Here is an 18,964-nt window from a genome sequence, read left to right as displayed (position 1 = left end):
CTGTTCTCCAAGTTCTACATATTGATGCCTAAAAGTAAATTAGACACCTTTTCTTCAAACTTGCTCCCTTCTATTTTCTTACTGGCACTGTGGATTTCACAGACACTGGGGAACCTGCAGTTACACTCTACTTTTTCCCTTCTCACAACTGATCAGTTCCACCTCTATTCCCCTCTATGGTATTGCTAAGATGTCTCTTCCACTGTTGGTTTGTGTTGCCCTCTGGCCTGGCTCAGATTTTCACTGGTTACTTAGAAGACTGTGATTTCCCAAATTAGGTTTCTTCTTCTTAAAAAGAATATTTTTAAAATCCCAAACAAAAGCCTGCTGGGTTTTTTTTGTTTGTTTTTTTAAAGATTTTATTTATTTATTTGTCAGAGAGAGTGAGCACAGGCAGATAGAGAGGCAGGAAGAGGCAGAGGGAGAAGCAGGCTCCCTGCTGAGCAAGGAGCCCCATGTGGGACTCGATCCCAGGACCCTGGGATCACGACCTGAGCCGAAGGTAGCCGCTTAACCAACTGAGCCACCCAGGCATCCCCTGCTGTTTTTTGTTTTTTTTTTTTTTAAATAAAAAACTACCTCATAGGACTATTACAAGACAGAGAATTCACACATGTGAAACACCTAGTGGAGTTCCTGTCGTGTAACAGACACACAAATTCTGGTTTTCTTCCAAATCTTATCAAACTGGCTTCCCTTTTGCCTCACTGGATCCCTAAAGATAACCATACCATGTCCTGATTCCAGTTCCTTTGCTATTTCTCCCACCAACACTATACTTCTATCCCATCCCCCTGTGTCCAAAGATAAACAAACTACCCTTTAGCTGGTCAGCTCCAATGTCATCTCATCCCTTTGCACAAATGTGCTTACTTGAGAATAGAGAGACCAAAGTCAGGCATTCAGACTAGAGTCTTATTTCATGCTCAGGTATACAAACAACACTATATCCTGCCTGAGGAAGAGAGCAGAACAAGCAGCTCTCAAGAGGCAATTGGGAGTTCTGTGTGGTTTCTGCCTTTCAGTCCAACAGTCTTGGCTCGCTCACATTAAGAACTAAATAATCTAAATGTGCTCCAAATTCTCCTAAACCAAATACCTAAACTAGATAAAGCAGGGGTAATCGTTTTCAAAATGTTTCATTTATTATTCTTCATAGTACTCCTTTAAATGAATTCCCCTGCTGCATTTAAGTATCATTACAAAACCTCAATTCACTATAACTTTTCTGGCAAACATTATCATACAAAGTATGGCACACCAACACAAAACTATATACAAGCTAGAGAGAAAACAAAGTATGAGTGGTTCAAAATACTCTTAATTTTCTGTATCAGTAAACCATGTAACTAAATTGCAAATTTTCAATTTTACTTAAACAATTTGATTGATACTACATTACAAATTCATGCACCAAATTCCTCCATGCTTACCAAGGCTAGTACTGCCGTATTGTTTCTCCTGAGAGACTGTTTGCCTGCTAACCATTGTGATCCCATAACTAGTCCCCCCAAGGTAAGCTTCTTCCACTGTTCAACTTCTACTTCAAAGTCACCTCCTTTCTGTAAACTGTCCCCTCCGCCTGGTATCACTTCCTCACCTGTGTTCTAAAAGCCCTATGTGCTAATCACCCTGTTCACCTATTTCTCTCTAGCTCTCCCTCACACCAACCCTTCCTCCCAATTAAACTGTGGGCTGCCAGAAGAAAAGAGACATACGTGACAGCTGTTGGAGAATAGTGGGTAAGAGCAGACTCTCGAGCTTGAACAGTTTGGCTTGGAATCCTGTTCTGCCATGTCTTAGCAACATAACCATGGGCATACTCTGACTTTAAGCCTCAGTTTCCTCATAGGAAAAACTACAACCAGCTGACAGAGCTGTTATAAAAATTATGTTAAAGAATAAAAAGCAATCAACATCCCTTACTCCTCAGCTTCTTTTTGACAAGGCAGTTTAAGGCACTGTTGAGCACACAGGTTTTAGTCAGTGCTGGGTTTTGAATTTTGGTTCTTACATCTGCTAGCTTTAAGACCTTGGGCAAGCTACTTCAACTTTGAGAGCCTCAGTTTCTTCATCTGTAAAAGTAAGATAATAATTATTACCTATATTATAAGGTTACTGTAAGGATTAGATTCACATAAAGCATTAGGCACAGGGAGGTGCTCCAGAAATATTTCCTACCAAACTTTCTATTTATCTATTTTAAGGTCGGTCTCCTAGAGACATACCACAGAGCAAACTCCTTCCCTTCCAAAAACAGCCATTTCAGGAGTCAACATTCACCAAGTATGATGTTCAAGGTCATAGCTGTTGGCCTTCCTTGGAGATTAGACTCCATATGGCCATGATTTCAGTCATCACACCAGCTGATTTTTTAAAAATTGTGTTCTTTCTGAGAATATCAACTTGCAAGTGCAGGGAAACTAGTAACAGCCAGCATGCCTCCCTACCTCAGGTGTTACTCTTCTGCCTCTCCACCATTAAGCTTTATAACTGAAGCATATATTAAAGCTGAATATACTAAAAGACACTGACTTATGAAAACCTATGGAGAATTGTTCTATTTATGGAATTCCTAGGTGTGTACCATGCTGACAGAGTCTATACTTGGGAAAGTGATTTTAATTCCTGTGCTTGTAAGGAGAAAAAGGTACCCATGAATAATTATGAAACTAATAAGAATAAGGACAACAAACATGGTTATAAAACTTTCTTCCTGGGGCACCTGGGTGGCTCAGCGGGTTAAGCCTCTGCCTTCGGCTCAGGTCATGGTCTCAGGGTCCTGGGATCGAGCCCCGCATCGGGCTCTCTGCTCAGCGGGGAGCCTTCTTCCTCTCTCTCTCTAGTTGCCTCTCTGCCTACTTGTGATCTAACTCTCTCTGTCCAATAAATAAATAAAATTTAAAAAAAAAAAAAAAATCCACCCATCTTTGATTTAAAAAAAAAAAAAAACAAAAAAAAAAAAAAACTTTCTTCCTGATCATCCACCTATCCTCTACTTAATACGAAATATTCACTTTTATCCAAACTCCTAATTCTGCACAGAAGAATCAAGATCTAAAATGCTTCACAATTTTCTGATGTGGTTTTAGATATACACTGTATACACTGAATAAAAGAGTGGTAACAGAGGCTGCAGGTCCCTCATAATAGAACTCACCTTTGAGTTCAATGGTAACTGATATCCTATGCATGGGAGAGATACGGTATCAAATGAGATGAGCTACTCAGCAACCAAAGTAATCCTCTTGAACATGTTTGATAAATCTCCTATCTTTTTATGTTCATCACAACTCACACATGAGGGTCTCTTACCATAGCCTATGATCAATAAAATTGAAATTCTCAGCTTTCACAAAGCAGGGGGAGAAAAGGCAGAACCATTAGAACTGTCCTCAAATCCAAACTCCTACTCCTCTCTACCAGCTCCCCCAACACACACCTTTGAATAAAAGAATACGAAAATTAGTACTTTATTGATTTCTAGCATGTCTGTGAATGATATAATACTTTCATATACATCCTTGATTCTCAAGACTCTCAACAATGTGTAACACTGTAAGTCTTATTTACATATGAAGAAACTAAGGATGAGGAATTTCAAGTGGCTTTCATAATCATAACTGCAACAGATCCACTCAAACCTGTGCTCCTTATAACACCAAGATGTAAATACTATAAATCAATTGAAAATAATGTATGTATGTAATGTTCATTAAAGCTGACTCAGAGAGTGATGCAACAGGGGTATCTCCTTCCCATATGGTAAAAATAAATAACATTAGAGCAGCAGTTTTTAAGTATTTTGCTCACAGGACCCCTACACATTTTAAAAAATTAAGGAATATAAAGACTGACTGTTTATATGGTTTATACAGACATTTACCACAGTAGAAATTAAAAATAACACTTCTAGGGGCGCCTGGGTGGCTCAGTTGGTTAAGCATCTTTCTTTCCAGGCTCAGGTCATAATCCTCTTCCTGGGATCAAGCCACATCCCACCCACAGCTTCCCGCTCAGCAGGGAGTCTGCCTGTCTCTCTCCCTCTGGCACCAAGGTGTGCCCCAAAATAACATTATTTTAACACAAGAATACACAAGCTCACATTCCATTTGCTGTCAGGGTGATGACATCATCACACATGTAACTCCTGGAAAACCCCACTGTACACTTGTGAAAGAATAAGGCTAAAAAAGGCAAGTAGCACTTTTTCTGAATTATTATGAGAATGGTTTTGACATAGTAGACCCCTTCCGCAAGGGTCTTGGAGATCCAAAGTGGTCCCCAAGCCACATTCTGAAAACCACTTAAATTAGAAGGTTAACAGCTATCATGGCAATTCTTAAACTCTAAGTTCTAACCCTCTATCTTACTTTAAGTACATTGTTTCTCAGTACTAGATTTAAAAAAAAAAATCTTGAAGGAAGGGCTGTTTTATTTATTTCCTCTTAGCACTAATTCTCTTTACAGTATACAGTGCCCTGGACAAAGTTTACTTATGAAGTAAACTGAGTCTCTTCTTAAGTCTTAGTGGATGCATAAAGAGAAAAAATCTTAAAGCAAAATTATCACTTCCCTACTACGGTAAAGACATAACCAATGACGTACATAATACAGATGTCTGATCTTAAGCCAGTTAGATGTATCAAATAGACAAAACTCCATTAGAGACATGAAGGAAGAGCAAAAGATCTAAACAAGAGAAATCAGGAGAAAAGTTAATTCTTTAAGATTATATAAATGTCCAGCTTTTCCTAATTTTTTCTCTATCCAAATAAAAGTAGCACAGCATATCCTGAAACATAAATGATTTTAATATTATCTGTATCTCTGGTTCTCTTACCTAAAGTTGGAACTTACTAAATTTTTACTTACTATTGTAGTTGCACATTTGAGAGAACTCTCTACATGAGACCTCTACACAAATAAGATAAGTGAATAATGCCACCTCATAATTACATAATTCCTTTTTCTAAGAATTTTTAAAACTTTTTATTTCATTCAGTCTTAAAAATAACAAGCTGCATGACTTGCCTAAAAATACACTAAATCAACAAATCAATAGTAATTCCAGAAGTAAAAGAGAAATTCCCAGCCATCTAATCCTTTGTTGCAGGACAAAGAGGCTGAGTTACTTTCGAAAGAAACCTTAACTGCACAAAATATCCCCAAGGCTCCAACAATTATTACCAGAAAGTCTGGCCTAATAAATGCTTGTTGACTGGCACGATTTTCAAAATAACAAGTCCAAATCCTAAGTCTATAGCACTAAAAAAATCCAAACATCCTTTTGAATAATTTACCCAAATATTTCAAATAAACAATTATTTTTTAAAAATGGCCTATAATTTAGATAAATTGTATTCATGGGCTTTATTACAGACAGACTAAGACTGTCAGGAATTTTCTCCTTAAATTAGATTAATTTCAACATGCCTGAACTACATACAATCTGTACTATCTACCACTCCAGAATTAGTAAATATAAGGACATGTGGTTTGCTACAAACATTTAAATTCTTTCCATGTCAAACTTCAGTCCTGTTTAAAACCCAAAGTTAAATACTGAGAACTAATGACCTTTCCAAATATTAAAATAACATCACCTGTCCTAAATCTTACAGAATATTATACTTATGATAAGAACAAAATGAGGTTTTCAGTGCATTATAAAAATGATTATCACACATTGAAATTAGTTATGACCGAATGGCTCTTACTTCAGCCATAGCAAGTTTCACAGAACTAAAAGCTTTGAATTATTTACTTGCTTGACCAAATAACTAACATAGCAAGACTGTGTAGTCAGCAACCACGATCATCCTTAGTAATGAGTAGGAGTATAATCGAGTATATATGAAAGACTATTGTGTGAAAAAGACAGAAAGCACACAACACAAACACCAGGTGCACTATTTAGTAGATGTTGATGTCTGCATGAAATGGGTTGTATCTAAGAACAGAACACAGTTATTTTTTAAAATACAGATTTCTGTAGCCAGCTACTAAATAGAAATACGTCCTCATTATTATTATTTAAGATTTTACAGCAAAAAACAAGTTACTTATAATTGCAGATTATACAGGTACAATATGGGAGTTGACCCTACAGGAAACACCATTTCTAAACATACTGAGGTCACAAATACCTATTTAAATATCTGTATGCATACAGATACTTAATACAAAGGAAAAAGCCCAAACAAAACATTTTTACTGGGCTAATCACAGTATTCTTGTTTGTCTCTGTGTTTGCTAAGTAGGCTCCAGGCAGAGTGTAGAGCCCAGTGAGGGGCTTGGACTCACGACCCTGAGATCAAGAGCTGGGATCAAAAGTAGATGCTTAACCAGCTGAGCCACCCAACTGACGACCCCCTAGTCTTCTTGTGTTTAAGTACATACCAATAAGGACTAATTACGCTGGGCAGAGGGACATTTTCTAGCTCTTTTCTCAAAACTATGCAAACCAAAGCACAGACATCTCAGTACTCCACCCACCATATCATCACCTCCATTCTCCCAACAATACATGAAGAATTCATGGGCATAAATACCCAATGTTTTGATTAGAGAAGAAAAAAAATACCTGTACTAAGCATTCTGCTGGTTTCATGAAAATTGATAATTATGTATCAGATAAGTGAAAATTAGTTTTACTGTTACTCTATAGCAGTCCAAGGAAAGGATCACCTATAGTTTACATTGACCTTTCCTAAGAATGTGAAATAAAAAGCCACAGCTTCTGGAGTGTCAGAGAAGACTGCAAACACATTCGTGTTTTGTTTTTGTGGAAATGAGAGGAGAGCTGGTACCCCTAAGGTGCCCAACAGACCTTAACTCAGCACTGTGAACTGCTGGACACTTACAATCAGCATAATCTGTGTGTGTGTGTCAGAGTGTGTGTGTGTGTGTGTAAAGGGAGGAGGTACTCCTCGTCAATACTGATTTTACAATCAGAATTAGGTTACATATCACAGCCTAACTGTGTTTATAATAACGACCTTCTACTCTTTAAAAAAGAGGTTAAATATGTTACGTGTATCTGTTTATGAAATTCAAAGAATACAGAGCTCTTTAGAATGAATTAAAAATTCCAGTACTTCAGTTACATAGCTGAGTTCACTTTGTGAAAATTGATCAAGCATACACTTAGGATTTGGACAGTTTCTATCTGCACAGACAGACACACACAGACACACATATGCACACAAACACACACATATATATGTCAATAAAAAGTTTATACACAAAAAAGTTCTGGCATTTAAAGGGGGAACGTGCTTTCTCATATAGAATAGTCAAAAGACGGTATTTCAGCAGGGACATGAAAAATGACGGTGTGAGCTCTCTGGCTATCTGTGGGGAAAACATTCCTAAAGAAAAACCAGGAAAACCCTTGTGATGGGCGCATGCGTGGAGGGTGAGAACAGCCAGGAGGCCAGAATAGACTAAGTGAAAGGAAGAGTTATAGTAGATAAGATCAAAGCTGGAGACATGACCAGGAGTGAAATAAAATGGCGAATGGGATGGGCCTATACAAACTGCCAGGAGGGACATCCATGTTATACTTTTACAAACCAATCTGTAGGGTCACATTTATTATAATACTCCCTCACTGTATTGTTAAGGAAAGAGGGAGAGAAGATGGGAGAGGAAGAAGGAGAGGAAAAGAGAGGAACCTCCTCAGCATGCAAGAGGCCTGAATACGCATCTGAGCAGAGATAGGTGTATACATCAAACTTAACACTGGATATATTGGGGGATGGAATTAAAAGACAGAGGAGTACATTTTCAATTTTTTTATGTTCCTAAACACTATTTGAGCATTTGCAAAAAATATGGCAAACAAAAAACAAAAACAACCTGAAGAAACAGCAGAAGAAAAAACCAAATATCTACAAAGATAAAGGTAGAAAATGTTTATGGTATCATTATTTATATTAGTTAGAAAAATGAAAAAAATCAGTAAGGAACTGGTTCACTTATAGCTCTTCTGATCAATGTATTTCTAAGAACCTGTTAAAACAAATGAAGTTGGTATATTTGGAAAAGCAGAGATACAGTAAGTTTTTAAAAAAGGGCAAGATGCTAAGAAAGGGATGATCCTGTTTTTATTAATTAATAAAAAATTAGCCTATATTTAAGGAAAAGTATGGAATACTTTTTTTTGTATGTATGGAATACATACAAAGTATGGAATAGTCCCTGAATTTAACCATTTTAAGATATTAAGTAGATTTCTCACTTTGATATTTCATATTTTCTATCTGAATTTTTACAACAAGCTTATCACTCCTTTAGAAGGGGAAACAAGTGTCACCTAGCAAATGTCTGGCACATCTTGAGTAATATGTCTGACAGACGTAGGATAATCAATAAATATGTACATTCAATTAGTTACTAAAGGGAAGATACTTTTATTCAGCAGATATCATATATGTGACATTTAATATCACCAATTAGATAGATATTATTTCCATTTCCATTTTACAGATATGGAAACTGAGACTAGGGAAGATAAGGCCTCTTGTTCAAGGGCTCTTGCTTGGGAGAGTGCTAAAGTCAGGTACATATTACCCCCAAAGCTCTATCAACTGGAATATACAATTTAAGTACTTCCCTATAGCCTCAACCCAAAAGGATAAAATAATTTCAATAATAGTGACAGTCTCTACTTAGCACCTGTAGTTCCACTCATCTGAAGATAAATAATTAACACATATTCCTCCATTTTCACTGGTACAAGTACAGTAAGTATGTGGTTTTATACAAGGCCTTAGCAATCTGACAAGAAACATTTTCAAACTAAACTTCTGTAAAACTTGTACTAATAACTAGGTAGTTGCTTTATGACTTTCCAGTGAGGTATGATGTTCTTTGATGCCATGCCAAGTGTTGGTAGGTCCTATGACTCTAGAAATGGAACAAAGGGATTTAATGGCACTTGTTTCCTGGTGACACTGTTCTGAGAAAAGAGAGAATCTGATAGGAAGAAATGTCAGGGCAATATTTAACTTCTAAACATGGTATTGAGTGGTAGAAACTCTATCTTTGAATGTTGAGTATTCTTACTGAACAACTGATTCAAAAAGCCTCAGCCTGCTATAGGGAATCTTACTAAGAGGAGAAAAAAAGAGAGAGAGAAAGACATTCCTAAAAAAGAGATTTTTAGGAATGCCTGAGCCATATGAGTCCTGTATACCTTCTAAGGCGGCCAACAAAATTATTAAAGTGTTTAATATTTAACCATGTTAGTTTTAGTTATACTTATGGCAACAAAGTTGTATCCTTCTCTCTGTACTTATTACTCAACTTGGAGTCTAAGCACCCTAAGTACACTATAAATTTCATGAAATCACATGAAAATTTGTTTATGCATTTTTCTGCAGAGAGCCACATTTCCTATTAGCTTTCCAAACTCCAAAAGATAAAACGTTCAAAAAAAGTACCTTTCAACATATACGTACCTCTGCTCCTTTTTTGTAGGCATTTAAGCATAGCTTTTGTCTTGTTTTTTAGGGTTTTTTGTTTAAATGTTTAGAACTTTTTCTTTTTACACAAAAGGCAAGACAGTAAATATTTTAGAATCCGTGGGTGCATATGATGTGTCTCATATTCTTCTTCTTTGATTAACTTTAAATGTAAAGTTTAAAAATGTAAAAACCATGCTTAACTCAAAAGGACTAACATCAGCTTGTTTTAGAGTAACAGTTGTTTACTTCTACAGAAATAACACAGACTCTTTTTTTGAGAAAGTCACTAACCTCCTCTGAGTCTCAAGTTTCCACATCTGTAGATACTAAACTCTCCCACACAGTAGTTTCAAGTATTGTGGCAGCAAGTGTACAGAACTGCCCACACAGTCCCTGGCATATAGTTAGCAAACTGATTTTATTATCCTGGCCTGTGCCTCATATGATAGATCATTAGTGATATTTATAACTCAATATTAAGTGTTTGATCAGTGGGTATGCCCCTCCCATATAATCTACTTTATAATGATCAGCTTTGGTTATTTCCAGAAACTAACTGGGGTTTTCCTGGACAGCCAGCAGACATGCACGTTACTCATTAGAAACTAATAGTCTCCTCATAATTACTCTTCTTCCTTCAATATGTGAATCATTTCCAGGGCAGAGATTTAATTTATCAATATGTTATTTTCCATCTAAAGTGTTATAAATGTCCAAATCACAAAAAAGCTTAAGAAAACCCCACTTGAAAAAAGTAAAACCAGCATTAATGGGAGTATATTTAGGTGTACCAAGGACCTAAGGTCACAAAATATTATACGACACATTCATCAGCAGAGATACTGAGCTCTCCTCTTTCTGTTCCTCACAAAACGGAAGGTCTCAAATATATCCAAAATGCCATTATAATGAGGTTCAACTGTTCTCTGTTTTCTCCAGAAAGACTAACCAGCTTAAGAGCATGAACTACATTATAACCATTTTAATCCTTCACCACACCTACCATAACACTAGGTATGCTAGTCTTTAGGGAACAGTTACTGAAAATAAGTATTTTAAAAACAATTTTATTTATCTAAGACAATGATCTTTCAATTCTGTTTATATAGATATTCATCTGAGCAGCAGGAAAACCAAAGCACAACAGATTAAAAAACTAGCTACTACCACATCAATACTCCAGAACAGCTACAGTGATACAATAATGTCCCTGTCTGTACTCTCCCAAAGTATCAAAGGTTATATTTCCTACTGATGTTAGTAAGTAAAACTATAATCCCTACAATCACTAAGGATTTTGGAAGCTATTGTAAAATATTTTCCAACCTAAGACACCCTTTAAGAGTTGTCCACATAAAGTGTATGGAAGAGTTAAGTGAATAAATATACTACAGGACACTTACAAATGATTTTGTCAGCTTTCAGTAGATTCACTTTGAAAGTTTTTGAGACATGATTACTCAAACCATCTATACAGGATGGCTGGGTGGCACAGTCGGTTAAGCGTCTGACTCTTGGTTTCAGCTCAGATGATGATATCAGGGTCCTGCGATCAAGCCCTGTGTTGGGCTCACACTCAGAGCGGAGTCTGGTTGAGATTCTCTCTCCCTCTGCCCCTCCCACGTATGTGCTTGCACTCTCTCTCTCTCTCTCTAAAACGAATAAATCTTAAAAAAAAAAAACAACTTTACTTCAAATAATCAGTAAAACGAAAAAGCTATAATTAATGGTATGAGTAAATGTTTTTCTTCCTCATCTCAGAAGACAAAGAAAAAATAATTCAATTACAAACCACATTATACAGTATGAGGCTTTCCAGACCAAGCCCAATTTAGTTCTCTGAAATTAATGGTATACTTAGAGAAGACATAGGTAAATAAAAACATGTTAAGAAGCGCTACCTAACTAAATACAGTCCAGTCCTTGCCTTTGGTGGGACAGTGGTCCTCCTTGATCTCCAGTCAGCAGGAATATTCAAAAAATTTCCACAAGTAAAAGAACAGTTATGACAAAAATAGCCATATTCAGAAAATATTCCATGAACCTGAAGAGTGACGTTTCCCCCCAAATATCTGTTCCACACGCATTCATCAAATTCAAATATCAACAAGTAGATGTCTCCTTATTTGTAGATCAAGAGAAGTATTTGTATATAGTTAATGACCCACTTGACATCAGAGCAAAAATCCACCACACTCAACTGAGAAACAACCACTGTGCACTTACTACCAATGTACTGCAGAGAATGGAAAATGTTTCGAGGGATTCTTTTTTTTTTTTTTTCACGGCACCCATGTTGCTGTTGTCGATAAAATAAAATTGCTCAATGAAAGTCCCTTGAAAGATAATAATGTTTAAAGAAGGGTAATAATTATTGCCCTTTACTATCCAGTACCTCCCATTTTCACTGATTAGCAACAGTATTACTCCCTATTTAGGAAGGATCTCAAATTCATATGATGCCAAGCCAGACAACTACCATTAGCAAGTAGGTGGGGCCTATAAACCAGGCATAAGAACTTCCTGCAGCTGCTACCAGACCTATTTCTCCATCCTGTTATTGCTATAAGGAATGCAGGCCTGGTGCAACAAGATCATCCAATGTTTCCTAAGAGAAGCCAGAAATCCAAATCATGCAAAATCTTCCTTTTAAAGCATTGGCAATTATGAAACAAACAAACAAAAATACCATGAGGCCGAATAAAAAGTACCTGCAAACAGCATTTGGCCTTTCAGTATGCAACCAGGGGTAAAATGTAGCAGTAACAGTCTAGGAAGAGAAGGCATCAGTAAGAATCTCAAGTAGGTGACTCCCAAATTCTAAACTTCCCCAGACTATTACTCAGACTTCACGATGAAGATGGATTCTCCATGTAATCATAAATATTAGTGGTAATCTTTCTTTCCTAAGACTAATTTTTGGGTTAATTTTAAAAAAAATTGGTAACCCCCCCCAAATACTAGTACTTTAATTTACTATTTTAAAGTATACATTTTAGGGAAAAAATTCAAAACAACATTTGAGGGAGATGAACTTAGAACTGTATTAGTAAGACTAAATTATAATATATGGGAAATGTATAATATTATAACTCTTTTAAAAAATTATAATGTTTTACAAACTATGTTAGTTGGATAAAATGAAGTGTTAATCATCACAATCCTGGGGCACCTGGGTGGCTCAGCTGGTTAAGCGGCTGCCTTCAGCTCAGGTCATGATTCCAGGGTCCTGGGATCGATCCCCGAATCAGGCTCCCTGCTTAGCGGAGAGCCTGCTTCTCTCTCTCCCTCTGCCTGCTGCTGCCCTGCTTACTTGTGCTCTCTCTCTATCTCTCTATCAAATAAATAAATAAAATCTTTAAAAAAAAAATCATCACAATCCTTAGAAAGCAACCACTTGAACTCCTTGAATCTCTAGATTGAGACATCAGGAACTGGCATTCCTCATAGGCCACCTTCACTTTAGCAACATGAAATGGAAAAATAAATAAAGGGTGGGGAGAAGTAACAACAATGTTAACTGACAAGGTATTTCTGTTATATAATAATTAAAGTGCCAAAGGATCCTAAGACTCAATAGAATTTTCTTTACTGCTTTAGCTCTAAGTAGATTAGATGGCTAAAAAGGATAAACTAGCAGACTTTCTATTTGGAAACAAAATCTGCTGGATTAAAAAAGAAATAGTATGTGGGGCAGCACCCAAAGATTTAACCTTTAAAGGATCCGCTCTCAAAATTTCCAATGTAAGGAAAAAAAATCTTTAGTTACACTCTTCTCAGAGTTCTCAGTTGATTTGTAAAGTTACCTCCATATATATGTTATATTGATAGTGTACTTCAAAACAAAAAAACGTTAAGAACAAGGTGACAGAGTTAATGGAAAAAGGTAGCTCTGGCTTTATCAGGGCTGGAATTCACTACATAACAGCTGTGTGACTTTAAGCAAGTTATTTAACTACTCTGAGCACTACTCCCTCGTCCATATAAAAGGGTAAACAATAGCTACTTTAATTCTCATTATGAGAATTGTGATGCATCTTAAATGTATTTTAATTCATTCTCTTAACTGAAATCTGAATCCTCTCTACAACATCAGTAGCTTAAAATACTTCTGGCAAAAGAGCGCTATATAGACAAGAGAACTCAACACTTCCTGGAGCAGCCCATTTCATCTTCACACTCCTATTATTTTCCTTTAGTTACCTAAAATAAGCTGCCTAGTTACTTCAACCTTCCATTAATCAATCACATTCTAGTTAAATCATATTAAGTACTGCTAATTCAGTTCTCATTAAACTTTAGGCTCCACAATGGTTGAGGCTGTTCAGTATTGAAGCCCCAACACTTAAACAATGATAAGCACATAGCAGGTGTACAACAAACATTTGCAGATTAAGTGGAAAGTTCTGTTAGTATTTACTGATATAATATAAATATAAAGAGCACAAACGTGTACATTTCTGGAGGTGACTGCTTAATGTGTAAGGTTTAAAATTTGAACTATCATATATAACCGGACACATGCTATGTTTTTAAAAAATCTCTTCGGATATAGTAAATGAAAGCAATTTTGCTGTATGTTAAATGGTGATGCTATTCAATGATGAAGTTCCTTCAAAGCAATAAAACCCACTAATGTCTCCACACCTGCTATTCATAATTTCCTTCAGATTTAACTGAAGTCCAAGTCTACATTTAAAAAAAAAAAAAACCCTCATTGATACCCAACCTTATTGTCACCTAATTGTTCTTTGCAGAATAATCAATTCTGCAAATAACCCCCCAAATAAGAGCATAGTCAAGTTTTATTACCTGAAAGTTACCCAGAAAACAGAATACCAAAATCTGTAATTTTTTCTCATTACTTTCTTAGCAACACATTACTATAAATAAACATCTTACTGGTTAGATACCAGAACTCATTTATAATTTAGTCACTTACATTCCAAAGCTTTAAGTGTAGGTTTTGCAAAGTATGTTGTTCTTCACAGAATGGGAAATCAAACACAGTGAACAACCAGTTCACCATCCTCTGCAAATCTATGGAACTATATCCATTATAAAGTAAATTTCTCCTGCCACTCAACAGTTTTAAGCTTTCACTCTATGCTATTAGCCTAAACAAAACATAATTAGGAGGCATATCTGCCACATACACAAGTCAATAATCCATCACAAACCCAAATATAAAATATCTTTGGATTACCCGGGTCACTGTTGCTTGACACTTTGGTAGAAAATTAGTGATCCAGAAATATGGTAGAAAATTAGTGATCCAGAAATATGCAACTAGAGGACACTAGGTAAGGCAAACACCAGACTGACACAGTTTTATAAGGAAGGACAAATCCAAGAGTCAAGCATTTTAGTGAACAGAAAATTAGAGGACAGAAAGTGACATAAGAAATTCAGCTGATTTTGAAGAAACAGCCACGTATGACCCTTTCCACTCCAACAATTCAGGCTAAAGTAGAAGAAGCCCCATCCCTACAAAACTTTCTTTCCCCTTCATTTCTTCTGTGATACTAAAAACAAACAATCAAACAAACCACCCAAAACAAAAAACCCTTGACCATTAATCGAAACAGTATACTAAGTGAAAATGAAGCCACCACATACAGGAGAGCTTTAAAAAGTTGAAATCACTATCGATCATTAAAATTCCGTCTGCAGGCTGATCTCAGGTACTGTGTGAGAAACTTGCAGCCAGAGCTGACACACGAAGGGCAGCATCTAGGTCTGTGCTACAGAACCTACCCCAAAGGGGAAGATGACATTAACACAAAACCTACAGAGAACTACCACATGTATAGGCTCCCAACTGGCTTTCAATTCGCTGTGGGAAGTATTCCTTTACAACACATACTGCATCTCTGCCCTGAAAGTTGCCAAAGCGCCAACTGCAAAAGTGGCCTGCAGTTGCAAAATACAACAGCCTCGGGCTACCCACACTTCTTTCTCACGCCTGTGCTTTGGGTCCAGCAACAATAAAGGTGATGCTGCAAAACCGCTCTCAATGCCGCAACCACATACAGGACCCGTTTCTCACCAGTCCCAAAGCCGACTGGGGGGCCGGCCGCCCTGCCATTTTCAACATACTGCTCCTACCCACGCGGACAGCACCCTGAGTGCCCACGAACACGCGAGAAGGCTTCTGGCTCATACTGATGCCCTCTGGCAGCGAAGAATGTGTGCGCTACTCGCCTCCCTCCCTGGGTAGTGTCCCGCCAGGGTTGGGGAGATCCCTGGAAAAGCAAAGGCTGGGGAGGAGCCTCTGCCCTTCCCATTCCACGCAGGCGGCAGCACCCCGCCCAGGCCCGGATCCCCGGCGGCTAGGTCCCCGCGCCTGCGGGGTGTCATTCCCTCACCTCCCTCCCTCTCACCTGATCTTGTAACTCGGGAGAGTGTGCTTGCGCTTGATGATCTTCTTGAGCTGGTTGACGATGATGGAGGTGAGCTGGGGCATAGGCCGCCCTTCAAACTGGGAGCGCACCTCAAAGTCGATCAGCGGGTCCTCCACGAAGGAGAAGAACCAGTGGGTGAAGGGCACGCGCGTGAGGACGAAGCGCAGCCTCCCCACGACTCGGGACAGCTTGACGAACAGGTAGGCGGACTTGCCGAAGACCAGGTCCACGTCGATGGCCAGGTGGAAGCCCCCGTTGTACTCCACCTCCGCCTCGAAGGCCAGCTCCTCGGGGGAGGTGGCGGGCAGGGTCTCCCCCTCGGGGCCGTCCGACTCCCCGCTGGCGGAGGGCACCACCGGCCGCAGGAGGCGGATGGTCTTGATGAAGGGCACGGTCTCGCCCAGGAACACGTCCCGCAGACTCAGCCCCTCCAGCAGGCGCCCGGCCGTCTTGGTCTGCAGCAGCTCCTCGAACTCCACCTTGATCTTCTTGGTGACCCAGCGGCGAGCCAGTGCGGTGTCCCGCAGCTCCCGGAACAGGAACAGGATGGTGGCGTTGAGGAAGTAGCAGGTCTCCCGCGTCGGCGGGGCGGGGGTCTCGAGGGCCGGGGCCGGGGTCGCGCCGCCCTCGGGGGGCCCGCCGGAGGGCTCCTCAGCCCCGCCGCCGCCATAAAGGTACTCCCTCAGGGCCAGGCCCGGCACCGGCTTGATGTAGCGGAAGCCGTCGCCCGCGCGGGCCGCCTCGTCCGGCGGCGGCTCGGGCTGTTTGCGGTACAGCAGCAAGAACTGGGTGAGGAGCGTGAGGAAGGAGCCCAGCACGGCCGACGCCAGAATCATGAGCAGCAGCCCCATCCCGGCACCGCCTCCGCCCGGGCCGCCCGGGCCCCTGCTCCCGCGCCCACAGCGCCGCTCTCTTCACGTCGCCGCCCCCGCTGCCTCCATCTTGAGGACATCGGGCGGCGGGGTTGGGGCAGGCGGCTCCCTGGGCCTCGTTCCGCGGCTCCGGCAGGCGCGGTGCGACGCCCGAGCCCGCAGCGGCCCGCAACTCCTCAGACACTCCGGGACGCGGCTGCTGTGGCGGCGGCAGCCGCTACGGCGGCGGCGGGGCGGAGGGGGCGGAACGGCACTCCCTCCGGCCTGTGCTCATTGGACGAACGGCGAGTGACGTCAGGGACGTGCTCGCTCCCGGCGGTGTCGCCTGGCACTCTGCGCCCGGGCGCGCGTACGCGGGTCCCTCTTCACCTCCCGGGCGCCCTTCCAGCCCCGCCCCCCACGCCAACATTCCATTCCCCCGCGGTCCACGTGGCTGTCACTTCTGGAGTCGCCGACGGGATCCGGGGAGATAACTGGGGCCGCTGTTGGAGGATAAGGAGGCCGGGCGTAGGTGGTGTGGCGCGTTCTTGATCCCGGTCCTCCCGTTACCTTCTGACGCGCCTCCCCCGCCCCCCCCCGCCTTTGGCCGCGGTCCCTGCCTGTTACCTCTGCTGCAGTGTGGTTCTTCCACTCGCACCCCTGAGAGATGGGCTGGCAGCGGCTTTCCCTGCAGGGCAGCGCCGCAGAGGAGCTGAGCCGGCCGTTCGGAGACACCCGAAGCCGAGGACAGGACTGAGCTGCCTCAGAGACCGCCGTCGCCGACCGTCAATCCAGCCAGCAGACGCTCTGCGTCTGCGAAGGGTGGGCCTGGGAAGGAGGGACGGAGAAGAACGGCGTAAGATGCAAACTAACTTTACCAGCAAGGTGGATATTCGAGATTTAAATGAGAAGGTAGTAAAAGAGCCGGGAGGAGCAGGGATGATGAGTGAGATGAATTTGCCAGATGATCAGAAGATGAATAGTGGCTCACCGTCCAGCTCTAGCAGTGTGTGCTAAGTCCATCTTAGAAAACTTAGCCCCCACCCATTTTACAGATGAAAACACTGGCACAGAGAGGCAAAGAAGTTGTCTAGGGCCACACAGTGGAGGCTGGTTTGTCTAAAACTAACTCCCAAGCCCTTCGTTACTAATCTGTACCATGACAACGAAATTGCTAGAGTTGGAAGGGGGTTTACTGGTTCCCTGGTGCACAGAAAGTGTGAGTTGGGGAGAAGGGTCAGGAAGAACTTGGGATTTTGTACAGGGTAGCACCTGAACCAAAGCCACAGAGTTAATGAATCCAGGTTGCCCAGAACAGTGTTGACTCTCATATCCTCTGGCTACTTGGTTGTTACATCATAAATGCTTATGTGGCTCTTGCCACTTGGACACCACAACATTTCTACCTCTAGTCCTACAGAGGTCAGACAGATAGTCCCTACTTAAAAGTCAGGAGGACTTTCGGTGGCCCTAAGGGCCAGGGCACCGCCTCTCTCTCTGGCCCTGGAAGATCTTCAAGCTAGCGATCGTCTCAAATCTTGGTGATTCTAGAACAAAGACAGAGTTGCATCCCTTTTTAACCCAGCTGGAGCAGGTCCAGAACTTTGGAACCAGGCCTTACTCCTGTCCAAGTGTGAGATCAGAATGGCTCCTTTACTGGGAGAATGTCAGACAGGTGCTTGCTGAGGAGCTGGACTTAAACCCCATATTCCACATACTATGGAAGTCCAAAGCCCTGTTAGGATTTCTGGGAACTCCGGCAATGTCTTTACTTGCGGTCGCCTTTGACTCCTGGCTTCTGCTTCAGCACTGCCGTCTCAGTTCTACATGGTTTCAACCCAAATGGGAACTGTAGACTTTATCTCAGTTTTGACCCAAAAACTTTATTCATAACTCATGTGCCACGGTGTGGCACTCTATCTCACAGGCTCCTCCCTCCTCTCCTGTCTTCCTCTCCCCTTCTCACTCCTCAGATTGCCTCTGGAAATCCTGAATCTTCTCAATCCATTATACAGAGTCCCTCCATTCCCCAGCAAAACTTGTCACTCCAAACCCATGAAGGAGCTCAGCATACCTTTTGGGAAGATAAAAAAATGTTTCCCTGGTGTTAAAAATGGCTAACACTTACTAAACACCTCTAATGATTTTATTAATTATAGTGTTATCATAAATAAAAATATCTTTAGAGAATAGTTTATGTACCAGGCACAGTGTTAAACATCTTATGTGCCTTATT

General features: G+C 40.8%; 1 protein-coding gene across 1 annotated transcript in view; it reads right to left on the bottom strand.

The window, feature by feature from the left end:
• The window catches only part of PDZD8 (PDZ domain containing 8), an 85,508-nt gene extending 68,582 nt beyond the window's left edge, over positions 1-16,926 (bottom strand). Inside the window, exon 1 of the mRNA XM_080823710.1 lies at positions 15,857-16,926. Within this exon, the coding sequence (XP_080679836.1) occupies positions 15,857-16,728 (872 nt within the window). The 5' untranslated portion in view covers positions 16,729-16,926. The remainder of the gene's footprint in view (positions 1-15,856) is intronic.
• Positions 16,927-18,964: the final 2,038 nt, after the last annotated feature.

The sequence above is a fragment of the Martes martes genome, assembly GCF_963455335.1.
Source record: "Martes martes genome assembly, chromosome: 14".
Lineage (NCBI taxonomy): Eukaryota > Metazoa > Chordata > Mammalia > Carnivora > Mustelidae > Martes > Martes martes.
Note: the sequence above shows the minus strand (reverse complement) of the source record. Positions and strands in the feature narration are given on the sequence as shown.